Source organism: Colletes gigas, unplaced genomic scaffold, assembly GCF_013123115.1.
Source record: "Colletes gigas isolate AHSC1104 unplaced genomic scaffold, ASM1312311v1 Colletes_gigas_Sc00022, whole genome shotgun sequence".
Taxonomy (NCBI): domain Eukaryota; kingdom Metazoa; phylum Arthropoda; class Insecta; order Hymenoptera; family Colletidae; genus Colletes; species Colletes gigas.
The window spans coordinates 663,275-677,623 of NW_025106651.1; the positions used below are offsets into that span (position 1 = coordinate 663,275).

At 35.2% G+C, this 14,349-nt stretch overlaps 1 protein-coding gene across 6 annotated transcripts in view; it reads right to left on the bottom strand.

Moving 5' to 3' along the window:
- Positions 1-14,349, bottom strand: part of LOC122401209 (calcium-activated potassium channel slowpoke) — a 121,333-nt gene that overhangs the window by 24,837 nt on the left and 82,147 nt on the right. For 3 of the 6 annotated variants that reach the window (XM_043403203.1, XM_043403205.1, XM_043403204.1), the window contains exons 12-14: positions 9,800-9,912; positions 3,456-3,611; positions 1,973-2,049 (exon numbers count right to left, since the gene is read on the bottom strand). In XM_043403203.1, the coding sequence (XP_043259138.1) occupies positions 1,973-2,049; positions 3,456-3,611; positions 9,800-9,912 (346 nt within the window). The remainder of the gene's footprint in view (positions 1-1,972; positions 2,050-3,455; positions 3,612-9,799; positions 9,913-14,349) is intronic. The other 3 variants (XM_043403208.1, XM_043403207.1, XM_043403206.1) reach the window with 1 other exon arrangement.

Here is a 14,349-nt window from a genome sequence, read left to right on the forward strand (position 1 = left end):
GCAGCCTGAAACGACTGAATCGTCGCCGATCAAAATAAGCGAAAAGTTCTCGGTAAATCTGGCAACGAAAATAGATTTCGTGAGAAACTTGACTGCCCAGGGTTTAAAATTCAATCGTGATGGACACTGAGTTCTGTATAGAACAGTGATCTAGATGAGCCCAGGTGAACCGTGTACATGGATGTGTATGTTAATGTCGTGTAACAATCGTAAACAACAAGTTAGGGTCTTTTAGATTAAATCTGAACGAAGGCCATTTGCACGAAGGTCCGTCGCAATGCCTTCGGTCGTCCTCGCAGAGTCTTCGAAAATTACCCTTACCATAGAAGTATCTCGGAACTGTTCGATATCACGGAAAACAACGTACACCGTGTGTCGGAATTAGAGCGTTTAGCGCAGAAGACGCGCGGCTAGTTCGCAATCAGTCGGCCCTATGGGCCGGCGAAGGTCTCATCAATGACAGCTGGCACGCTGAGAGTTCTCACACGAGCGGAGAAAAAATATGTTAAACAGCCATACTGGCAAGAGAAATAGAATAAGGGAGAAAGTGAGAGATAGAGAGATTCGTACGAAGCTGTCATGCCGTTTAGGCATAAAAATATCCGGAATTTGGGATCTAATCATGCATGCAAGACGAGCGAGAAGAGCACACACTAGAGTGCAGGCTAATTTGGTTGATTGGCCAGGTGGACATGCGCCAACTGACTGAACTATAAAAGGATTACATTTCACGTGTCATGTACGAATGGTATTTCATTTTTCACGTCGCTCGATTTAAGTACCAAAGATAGAAAAACGCTGACAGTTCGGTCAGGATCGAACTTTATTCGGACGACACGCAGACTTGTACGAACTGTATTCTTTAATCGATATTTTTAGACGTAGGTAGAGAGTTTATTTGAAAAATTTGGATTAGAATTGTTGGTTCGTACAATGGCCAATAAAAGGAGCGTGAAAAACGAATAATACCGAATCGGTGGCATCGCAATCGCCTTGAACAGTGTCTTTCAATGAAGATTAATGGTGCCATAATCTCATCGCCATTATTATCATCATAATGATCGTCACCACTGTCTTAGCGTATATATGCAAGATAATGGTTAGAAACTCGAGGCATATGTACACATAAGTAAGACACAGAGAGATAGAGATATGCAAAGAGACAAAGATATAGGCAGATAAAAGATGATAGAAAGACAGGGACGAGGGGGCTGGGATCAAAGAGGGTCAGTAGAATGTGAGAGAAACGTTTTAGAGGCAGAAACGTAGAGAATAAAATCAATGGTGATGAGCAAGTGGGGTGAGAGAAATTGTTAATGTTTTATGGATACAGTTTATGTGATAAACTGATAATAGAAAAGGGATTAAGAAGATATAAAAGAAAGAACAAAGACGTAAAGGCAATAGTTATAGACGATAGTAAAGGCTTAGCGAACGAGTATGAGACGTTACCTAAGTCCCGGCCCCAGGAGCGCTGCTGCTGCCCCACTAGATCACAATATATCACAAGAGGATGGTCATAACCATGTCACTTCGTTAATTGTCGCAGTAATTACTGCTACGGCTTTTTTCGTAGCATAGGGTCGCAGGAGAAAAGAAAGTGGTCAAGGGGTCGAAGGAAACATGGATAAAAAGAGCTTCCTGTGTGATTCGCCTGGTCTTACACGTAAGTCTATATTAAGTCGTTAACTGTTTGCGAGTCACACAAATTCTTCGGGTACGATGCAAATAGCCATAATTGATCTTCGATAGGGATTAAAATAATCGACTGACGTGTGATTCGCAACATCTTCGATATATCTGGCCGTATAGCTCTACGTACACAGATATATCGTTAAATTGTCATGTATAAAAGTATCTCCGGTAAAATTGGAGGTCGATTAGTAAGAGATTCGATAGCAGAGAACTCAACAAGAACTAAAAAATAAATGAAGAAACTGTTAAGGAGTGTCACTAGACTAGAAAAACTTACAATTTTTGCACTTGCATTTCTTGATCAGAGTTTCATCTTTAATATCCTCGTGGCATGCTTTGCAATAGAACCACGCCCTGAAAACATACAATCATCAATTATTTTCGAAATTTTGTACAAATTAAACGTAAAAATTTGTCAATATTCTTTATGGTTCCAGAGATATTGACAAAAATATAGAAAATTTTATGAAGAGGTGTTTTATAGAATTTTTTTTTTTGCAGTGAAAAATAGTAGTGTGATTAAGTTAACGTGTACTTTATTTTTGCAAAAATTCAGATCTTTCAGAGTATAGCAATTGGCGAACTTTTCTTTTCAGCTAACGCGTTTGCTCATTACTTGTTATTTCCATTTGCGTCGGTGTTCATAAGCGTTACTGGTTGCGTGGTATCATCTAGTTCTATCTATTTAGCTCATAGTCAGATTGATGGATAATAGACGATACTATACTGCCACAATCGCTTACGAACTCCAATGCAAGTAGAATTCGTGAGTAATGGCCAGACGCGTTAGTCACGTACTCATTCGCGTGCGTACGCAACGAATTTTCGAAATCGATTTTCTCGGGAATGAAGCCTCGGAGAAAGATAGTTAATTCTACATTTTCGATACACTTTCCACGCCACTTAATATTATATTTTCTTTAACACTGATATATAAATATTAACTATTATTGAACAGAACTATTTAACGTATTCAATATAACATAGAAGGTGTTCGGCCGACTCCTGGTAAAAATTCTAATGGGAGATTCTAGAGGTCAAAATAAGACGAAAACAAAGGATACTAATTTGTTGATTGAGGCTTTGTTAAAAAGTTATTAAAAAATTAAGTTACAAAATTTCGAATCATTCTGAAAAAATTATTTTTGGTTGCAGGGGTCAGTAACATACATTTTTGGTGAATAGTCATAACCCCAAAATCCCATGCACTTTCGAAAAAAAAATTCGAGTAGGTGCCTAAATTTTTTGGCGCAATTGAAAAGTTTCAAATCATTCTGGAAAAATTATTTTCGGTTGAGGGGGTCAATTACAATTATTTTTGGTGAATAGACATGCCCCCGAAATCCTACGCAGTTTCGAGAAAAAAATTCAAGTAGGTGTGAAATTTTTCGTCAAAATTAAAAAATTTCAAATCGTTTAAAAAAAATTATTTTTAATTGCGGGGGTCGATTGCAATCATTTTTGGTTATTATATATGCCCCTAAAATCCTACGTACTTTCGAGAAAAAAATTCTTTACCGAAAATATACTGTGTGGTCGGAAATGTTTCTATAACTTTTTAACGAAGCCTCAATCAACAAATTAGTATCTTTGATTTTCGTCTTATTTTGGCTTCTGGAATCTCCGTTATAAATGATGTAAATAATATTTATCTAACTTTCCTAGTTTTTAGTGAAACAAAGAGACCTTGCTTTGCAGTTGAAATCTGTATTAATCGTTTCCTCTTGGTATTTTGTTTATTAATGAAATTTCATCCTCACCGCTTCACTTCATCAGCAGATTGAGCAATGAAGAATCCCTGAGTATTTGCAACGATCTTGGCACCACGTGGATTGATCGAGATCTTACTGTCGCAGCCTCCTTCGCCCTTTATCTCGATCGCCAGCAGCAACAGCTTCAACTTTGTGAAGCATAACCTAGGACGAAGTTTTGCATAATATTCGAGATTTGTAAACAGCTTCGCGAGAAAAGAAAGCATTATTACTTACATTCACGAATACGAAACATTTATTTTATGTAATAGTATGTGTTCAAGCAAGTGCTGAATAAATCTGACAGAACAGTTATCGTTTGTAAATTAAATCTCGTGACATTCGTGTCTGAACTTTAAGCGCGTTGAGTATAAGTATTACAAAACAATTTAATAAATATTGTAAAGTAACTCGACACTCAGTGTCACGTGTGTAAACAGTGTCGTTTGAATTTCGTAATCGTAAGCTATGCGAATGACACTGTACACGTTAACTAAAAGCGATAATACGCGTTATGCCGTACATCTTGAACAAAGAACACAAACAATCATTAATATCTATCGCGTGAACGTACACAAACAGTAAAGCATACGTGTGGTCTATTAAACAAATAATGGTTCACCAGCATGCGCATCTGTATGATTCGTTAATATTTAAAATGAAAATTATTGCGGACTACAAACTGTTGCAACCCTTAGTAATACACAAAGCATTCCTTTAGATGTAATGGATTCAAGATGCGAACACAACAGAAAATAATTCATTTAAATGTTAGTCCATTATGATCTTTACTAATTTCTATTTTATTTTCAATGGAACTTTTTAAAGTAAAGAAAATAATTCAATTGATTGAATCTATATTATGTCACAGGAAATAATGCAAATTATTGGAGTTTGCGAGCAAAGTTCTAATGGACATGCGAGTATGAATTTTTTCGCTGCTTTCAGGTCCTGAATCCTTAAAATATTTTTCATGTAAAAAAAATGCAAACACTGATACGTGTATTTTTATTTTCGTCGTGAAAGAATTAAAATTGTATAATACTTATATCTCATATTTTTTAACATTCATAAGCTCATGGCGGGTCGTGTAAACGTCAAGCATTTCATTTGAAATTTTGCATGAATCATACGAGATATTATATCGTAGCAGGTGCACGCGCCCCTAGCATTACAAAGCTCTCATAGTTCGTTCGTTGTCCTTTATCTTTATTCATGAACGCATGAATTTTTACAAAAAATTGTATCGTTGCATTTGTATCGTCGATATAATATTGGCTGAAACGAACGGAACCGCGAGGTTCTGTTGCGCTGTTTCGGCAGAAAACGAAATATTAAACAGGTATGCAAAGCAGGTGTAACAGCAGGCGGTATAAAGCGGGAATGTTCGTATAATAGAACCGTAAATGTATAGTAGCTCGAGTCATGCGAAGATAGACGAAATTCTAGTGCGGTCTAGACTAACGCTCTAATATCCTATGCTACTCCAAAATTCGAGAAACAGGCCAACAAACTAGTCCTCCTGTTGTGTTCAATCGGAACGCGTATACAGGCACCGTGTGACATAATAATAATACAGATGTCTAGTATCTAATACAGCAAAAGGGCTCGTACTTGATGGATTGTATACTTCCGCACACACAAATCAAAGTTGTGACGACGAATCAGACGTGTACAAAATCAACAGATAAAATGGACGAAACAATATCCCTATACACATGTAAAATAGCAGTGCTGGGTAAAATAACATTTGGAACGTATAAACGTAGTGCGTTTATATATGGTTTAAGATAAGAAACTGTTTTATACCAATACTCCGGGCACACCATCAACGAACATTGCAAGAAACAACTTTATTTTACGTTGGAACTGCAAAATCAAATAATCCTCTGAAGTAATTACTCTGCAAAAATTACTGCTTCAATGGCCGTAAACAAATCAGATACTCGTCTAATATAAATATTAGAAATAATAGTATCATTTTGATTAATTTTTATGTACCTGTTTAGTAAGAATTAGTTTTAGGTAATATTTTCAGTGATCATTCTAATTTATTGTATACGGCGATCAGTATTTAAAATACCGTCGTAAATAATTGTTGACGATAGAAATAGTTCGGTAATGCCCAGCATTGACAAGTAAATAATACATGCAATAAATACGGTGCAAAAAACTGGGTCAAATAGGGCAACAGTAATAAAATAGCAAGGTAGACGTCTCTAAGGACTCAAAAAATACCATGTGATTTTAATCTGTGTTTAAAATTGTCGTAAATATTGGAATATCGAATATTGTATTTTTTTTTTCATGTACATATATATGCCATAAACTATTAAAATAAATAATACCCGGATAAATACCAATAAAAACGGCATGCTTGTGCATACTCAGCTGTTTAGCTATTGGGTTAAGTTTCGAAAAGTTATGTTTTTATATAAAATTAATTACATTAGCATAAATACTGTGTACTTCTCTGTAATATTTTATTATTCTTTCAGAAATGAATATTCAATATATTGTAATATTAACAGCGGTATATTTCTTTACTCAAGCAAATCTGAATGAAAAAACGGTCTGGCAGTAAGCTTTATTCTCAAACGAAATATGGTAGAATTGGTTTATTTTAATTTTGCATTAACCTCTAGAAAAATAAAAACTCAGGCTATATGAATCCCAACAGAGTCATGATTCAACAAATAAAAACTCTGCAGATAGAAATAGTATAACGTTTTCAATTAAAACAAAAAAGTGTTGGAATTTTTGGAACACTGTACACGATTGATTCAATTTGCCCAAACGTTCAATGTTAAACTTTTTGCCATTTAGTTTGAAATCGTTGATATTGCAGTTTTAATATTGTTTAATTTATTATAGATTTTTCGCGAATTAACCCAATGATTTCATGAATTAACCAGAAAAATTACCTAATATCACGTAAATTAGGGTGAAAAGGCAGAAAAGAGATGAAAATTATATTTAGATACGAATATCGTTTACCGTTAGTCACATTCTAGTACTTATCAAGTACCTAGCAAATTATATCTATAAATTTCAAAAATTGTTTTATTAAAATGATATAGTAGTGACATACTCGTGTCGTACTTGTGACGTACGATCACGGACTCACCTATGAAATTTCCCATAATTGATGAATATATGGTAGAATTAAAATTCAATATATTTTATATAATAAAGAGCAGCAGGCATGCGTGTACAACGAACACTTTTTTTTTTTGTTGTCGTGGGGAAGATTAAAACGCTACACCAAAGAACACTCGCTATGGCAAGGACAAAACGGAAAGAAAATTCATTTCCCAAGTATCCTTAACAAATTTGTCAAAAATATTTACGCTTTATGCGTGTCGATAAAATTTTTTCGTTATTGTGTATCGTATGATGCCGTAAAGACGTCAGTATAAAAATACATGATACGTTCTTATGGGAGGCATGCAGATTTCATCGATCTAGACAATTTCCAAAGGTTAATTGACCTATATAACTGGTCGTTAAACAGTGACATACGATCTACCGTCGATTTATTGGAATCTTTGTTACAAAATGTCTTAAACGTGAGATAATTGCTTAAAATATATGTTTAGAACGAGTCGTCTTAATTTCCTTAATTTGAGAAATTACCACCCTAATTAAAATATTTAATTAAATAAATAGCAAAAATGAATCGAAAATGTGGAATAAAATTTTCCGATACGTGGCTTCGTTATTTAGAAAATCGAATTAGAATTCATCGATTACGCGTTCGATTTAGCACCGCTTGGTAATCGCGTCTGACTATTATACGCACTTTCTACTTACGTTTGCAGATAGTGACGGTGATATGTTATTAGCTGATTCAATTTATCTAATCTAAATATAAGATCGTAATAAAGACAGATAATATCGTTTATAAATGTTTATAAACATTACAAGTAGGAATAATGAATAACAAACAAACAATTTACCTAAATTGTACATAATCCCGCGCGCAATCCACGAATTTGTGATATCGATTTTCTCGAAAATAAATGCTTGTATCAAAAAAATTTACTCTTCATTTTCGACTTATTTTTTACAGAAGGTATCGTTGTATATCTAATTTCATCACTAATCCCAGAATATCGTGTACAATTTATTTGAATAGCACGTGATTCTTGTAAGCCATAAGCATGAATTTTAAAAAGAAATAATTTGGTACTTAATGGATTGAACCATTCCTAACACCACTGTATCGGAAATTGTTTTAATCGGTTAATCGCCACTAGTTGGTTAATAGGAACGTGCGTGTATTTGGTTAACCGTGACCGTATTATCGGTACACCCACGTATTAACCAGATGTTCGATTACTAACCGGATAATCGGGATACTTGAACATCCGATAAAATTGGTAAAATCGGGAACAATACTAGGAACGTTGCGAAAATTATTCGATCCGGAAATACCAAGATTTTTAAAGCTTCTAAAATATTTTTTCTGTCACCGTTTGACTTCCTTGTTTCTAATCAACCTATCAAAATTGCATACATGTATTGTAATTTATGCGTGTACGTGTGTAACTAATTTTATCGATGAATAGAGAATACAAAGCAATAAAATATGCTTTATACAAATATGGAGGTGAAAGAATTTGACCATTTTGTTAGAACACAAAATCGTCTTGCATTCTACGCGTCTACAGCTTAATTATATAACACATAATACTATTCCGTAATTTTTTTTACAAATTTAGTGAACAGAAAAGCAAATTCTCCCAGCAGTAAATATTATGCAATTCGCTCAGTGTTATTTGATCCGTGCAAAGAGAAGAAAAGAGAATGAAGAAAGATAGACAACTTACAATTTCTCAAACAGCATGACAAGAAATTTATTTAAGAGATTCAAGAAAAATGAATGTACAGAAAAGTCACATCACCGCTGTTGCATTTGCAGAAAGCGAGCACACAAAATATTGGCCCTATTAAACGCTTGTTCTAAATATTGTTATAGACACTAATTAAAAGAACGCAAACGCTTGCACCTGAAAATTGATAAACGTAATGAAACTTAAGAAATAATTAAAAGGAATGAAATAAGTCGCCCGCAATTGGTTAAGAATGTTGTATAGTGTTATATATTTTGCTTGAGTGTGACTATAGAAATAGCCATTTCTGTGTCGCATGATAGCTTTCGTAAACAATTTATGTCAAGTATTAACAATAGGTACTTAAACAGTAAAGTGTAGGATATAGACACATTTTTTTTATTCAAAGTCTTTCTGCTTTTATGGCTGACTGTGTATATTTTTCAATATTTTATTTTGTCTGGTCTGGTTGAACATAATTGTTTTACTTCAAAGTGTTGCACTAACCGCATCAAGATTATGTGTGTTAATTACATGGGCTTGGTGTATTACTTCCTGCGTATTATTATTACTTTCATCATTAAATTCCAAAATACCCATAAACGAACGAAAAATTTAATTTCAAAAACTTGGATGCTTTTAATTAAAATATTTTTATCGTGCGGTATCTCACATGCAATTATGTAACTCTATATAGTGTATTGTTATAAAAATTCTAAAAACAGAGAAAAGATTTCAGGTAGTAAAGATAGGTCGATCCATGTGCAGATTTAAAGTGGCTATTTCCATAACGATTTTTTAAACGGACGGTTACTCCCAAAAACGAGGTACGCGTTAACGATAACTTCTTTTTATTTTTGCGACCTCCATTCACTTCTAAAATAGTGCTTACAAGGACACGCTAACAGTGCTTACGACGGTACGCCTAAGTTGCTGTGAAATCTGCATTCGTCCCACTATTAACTACTTCTATGTAGCGTAAAAATATTGGTAGAAAAGTCGAATAAAAAAAAGCAAAGTATTCGTTAAAAAATACAACAGATGTTACTGGTAAAATGTACGATCGTATGCGTATAAAATGTAAAAAATACATCCAAAATACCAAAGTACCAAAACCAAAAAAAAAAAAGAAAACGAAAAAGGAAAAATAACAAACTACGCTGACTAACAATATTGGTAGAAGAAAAGGAGTCTTTCAAGGAGCAAAAAAACCGAGGTGACATTCGTAATCCACGTACGAGTGTATGTACATGTTTCACAACGATGTCAGAAATACACAAAAGGTGTGCGAGATCCAGGATTTTAGACAGAGAAAGAATAATCTCGCACTCGATTGTCCGGTCGAGTGTTCTCGTGTTATGTGACCTGTTTAGACCTTTGATGTATCATTACTCGATTCTATGTGTGTTTCTGTACGTTTGCGTGTGCGTGTGTGTGTGTGTTCTTTGTATGCATGATATTGTCCTTGGTATTCAAAAATGTTTGCGTGTGTGGCAGCCAATGGCAGCGAGGACTTACTCGCTGGCTTGGGGAAATGTCATCCCGGTAAAGGACGGGGAGAGTGTTTCCGTGTACATCTCGCAGCCCGTGCCCTGCAGGTAATCATTCTGCCACGCCTGAGTATCCGGCGACTGAAACACCAACCAATCAGGCCCCACGTCAGCAAACCTTTCAAGATCCACGACGGATTGGATGAACTTAGCACGAGGAGGGATGCCGACTCCCGGTCTGCTTCTCCTCGTGCAGGCAAACAAGGCAGAATACGCTCTTCCGCAGGACCACACTGAGATAAAGGGAAACATTTCTCGAGTCGAAACGTTTATCGAAAACAACGCCGACGTATAATCATGTACGTCTTAAAAAACAGTTTCTGTAAAAAAGTCGTGGTTAAAGTTCCCAAACGAAACGCAAAATCCATCGTTTACTTCTCGTTGACTCTACCATTTCCAGGGCGATTTGAAACTGGACCACCGAATTACTCTTTTATGCTTGGAAATAAAAATATTTTAGGCAGACGTTGTTTGTGAAAAATGATTTGACCCTATTGCTCGCTTTAAATTTCACTTATCTTTTGAATGAGACGATAGGAATTTATACTGACAGTAATATTTAAGAGTTTTATATTTAAGAGATTTATCCGGTACAACAAAATAATATTTTCGAATTACTGAAAATGCAGTGTAGTTACGTGCATTTTTATTGCAAGCATTTGTTTTCGCGAAAACTGTAGAAACGAATACTTTTGTATGATATTGTACATAAATTGGAAAATTACCAAACTCTCTGTTCGTTAATCTACAAATTTAAATATCGTTTAAGGTGATTGTAAAATGTTCTATATAAGTCCATCTACTGTCAGGTAAATGTCTAAACGATTTCTGCCAGAAATATTTTCCTCGTCTCTGAAACTAAAAAAGAGATTCGAATGGTTCATCACCCTGTGTGCTAATTCGGCTAAATTCGGCCCTTTCCCATTTTTGTCTGAGTCGAAAAAAGGAGAACAGGAGTTCCTTTCAGAGTGTACACGTCGGTCGTCAGTCGTGGTACAAGGATCGCGTGGCTGGGAATCAAATTGACTTTGATCGGAAAGCGCACACTAGGTAACCCTTTGCTATCCTCTATACGAACAGCTTCTGACGAAAATAGAATGCTAGTATTGAACACTTCGGCTGTATATATGATCTTCGGCAAACTGCTTTTGGCCAGGTTCCCGTTGACTCTGCCTAAGTACGATCGTTAATCGAAAGATCTTCTCTTGTCATCGGTCATTGTCACGATCGTTATAACATTCGCGCTCGAGTTTTTCGTATTCGCGTATATATAAATATATATATACAATATATAAATATAAGCATGTTTTCATGCACGGTCTGGCTTGAGTTTTAAAGCTCTGTAGACCTGAACAGCGCTCTTTCATCGACACGACATGTAGCGAGCTCGATACTCGTTCCATCTGCAAGGCTGAAGTCGCCATTCATTGGCGAAACGAGCTGTTAACGAGATCGAGATGAAACCTACTGTACACGGACCCTAATGCTCACTTATTATCCACTTGTTGTTAATGCATGTTATTGTGATTTCTCGTTACATACGAACAACATTCGAGTCAATCAGTACCGCGGAGTGTCGGATCGATGGATATGAATAATTGACAACGAACGCTCGCGGATCGCCGGAACGAGATAAGTTCGTCCAACTGGAGATATATAGGATAATACGTCGAGAAGAGAACAATTTTTAATGGGAAACAAACATTGATCGAATTTTCCTGATAGAATCTCTGCGACAAGTGAAAAATCGGCCAAGTATGCAAGCTGTTGGTAGAAAAGTCTCAGTGGTTTTTCCCACTACTATGATTCTATTCGAAGCATCCACGTGATACGGCTTTATGAAACGTTTAACACATTTTCACGTACTAGAGTTAAATTTCCATTGATAATTTATGAGAAGTGTCCTGCATATACTAGCAACAAATACCAATGTAAATTGGAAGTAATAGTAAGTGACCTACTATATTTATATCAATTTCAATTTCAGCTGTAGATTTAATTTTGTACTTTCGATCGTGTATGCGTCGTGAGGGGGAATTTTTAATAATTTCGTCAGTTAATCAAGCAAGGGGATTCTTAGCACACGAAAATGTGTTACATTATTTTGTTAAACATATTATTATGTACATTATACCGAAATCGCATGTATACAGGGTGGAACATCAAGATGGGAGTACCTAGTTATATCTGTTGCACACGAACACATGGAAAAAACCATTTGTAATAAAATTAAACTGTTCGATCAGACGCACATAATAATAAGAAAATAATTCTTTTTCCCTATTATTTGTAAAAGATAAGACATTTTCATCGATCTGTAACATTGTACCATTCTACTCATCAAATCTCAAGATATTTACATTTTATTAACATATCTGGAAGCCACCACAGGTACTCAAAATGATGGTCATTGACATCAATGTAGAACTCTTAATAAAAGATCTCTGCATTGTAGATGTTGTAGATTCTTTTATCGTAAACAATATTTTTAAGTTTACCTCTTACATAAAATTCTACTAGAATAAGATCTGGAAACTGGGTTACCACTTTATAGATTCCTTTAGTTCGATCCAACATTGGATAAAGTTTATATCCAACGCTCTTGCAATTCTATAGTAATGCATCGACCACCCGTCGCGCTGAAGGCACGTTCATGTTATACTATTCAGTCCTCTAAACGTTCCAGTAAAATTTCTTGAATAAAACATGGTTAGACGATCCTTGATGATACAATTTCTTACGAAACGTTCACAGTTCATGGCTCTTCCTTTTCCGCTTCTTGTAGCTATCTTAAATTTCCAACGGTAAGTGCATACAGACTATATGATTAGTATAGTACATTTTTGAGATCGATGAATTCTTCTCTTTATCCCCTCAAAAATCGATCACTTTAAAATCTTGAAGAAATTTTATTTACGTTTCTCTGAACAGTTTAATCTTATTTTGGACAGTTTAATTAATGTGATTCATAAACAACGATGATAAATTGGTGTCCACGATCGAATGACCAACCCTGTGTTTAAGAATATCCATGAAAATTCTATTCTACAAGGTCGTATATTTGCGTGCAATGTCATAGACGAATGCGATCAATCAAAATTGTTGCAAATCAAATCTGGTAATTACGTTCGTAAACGTTTCTCTGTAACGGGGTAAACCAGCAAGCTTACACGCCATCGATTGTCCTCGACGTGTCTAGGAAATCTTTGATTATCCATGTCCGTGCAATCCGCGGTATCCGATCGAGTTTGAACCGTACATGGAAGTTGCGAAAAACGGGTGAAATTACTGTAACGTTACTAAAGCGATGAAGGGGTGGCTTACATCGATTAGGTGTAGAGCACAGATACGGTACTGTATAGTATAGTTGACACGTTCATATAGTATATGTATATACAGGGTGGACCGTTTGAGTGAGAATACCTAAATGTCTCCGTTGCTCGAGGCCGTATGTAAAATCTTTTTAGGAGAACGTTGAACCAAGAAAAGATGTACAAAAATCATGAAAGAAAAAGAACTATTGTCTAAGATTATTTTTTTTTGTTTCCTCAAAATCATATATATTGTTTTAGTCATGTTCTCTAGGATCACTCTGTGCATAAAAGACAAGAAAAGATTCTTTCAAAAATGATTGCTGTACACAATGGAATGTTTGAACAACCTTTAATTTGAAATCTACTTTTGATATTCTTACGTTTAGATGAATGAAACATAGAAACAAAAATGATCTTGAAATCTTGGAAAGAATAACTTTAGGAAAACGTTTTCCTCTGTCACTATATTTGCCACTTCTAACAGTATAACTTTGTCCTGAGCAGCCTTTTCATATATCTACAAGCAACGGAGATATTTAAGGTCGAGTCAGCCAAAGAATAGACTTGGCTGATGGGAGACGTTCCAGGAACGAGAGCCTCACTCTCTACATAACTCCTACTGTCTTGGCTGCTTGTAGCGAAGTATTCCAAACACGTCACAATTTTGTGATAGACAAACAATATAATCAGTATTTAAAATAGTAAATATACAAGAACTCTTGCAAATGATCTCCAATCGAAGAGTAACAAATAATAATACTTTTTCAGTGAGTGAATAAGCTACTAAGCTTTTTCGGTGAAAATGATTCCAAAATTCATTCTATTTTTAAATATACATGAACCATTTTTAAAAATATTTCAATTAAATAAAGTCGAGTTTCGATTCATTTTTGCTAGGATAATATCAACAATTGTCGACACGTTTTCCTGTTTTCTCTTTCTAGAAATGTTCTCCAGTGGCAAATGCTGCCCTCTTATTGATCAAACAAATCTATTCATCGTGGCGAGTAACGTGTCAATAATTTCATATCGATGCAACGAAAAATATAAAACTTTAGTTTTTGTTATACGGATACAGATGGCGGAGATTTCGAAATTTTCATCGAGACGAGAGTTTGAACTTTCGAGGGGAAGTAACTCGTAAAAATAAAGATTCACTGCGATATGCTCGGTCCCATCACTACTTTCGTTGAATGCTGACGAA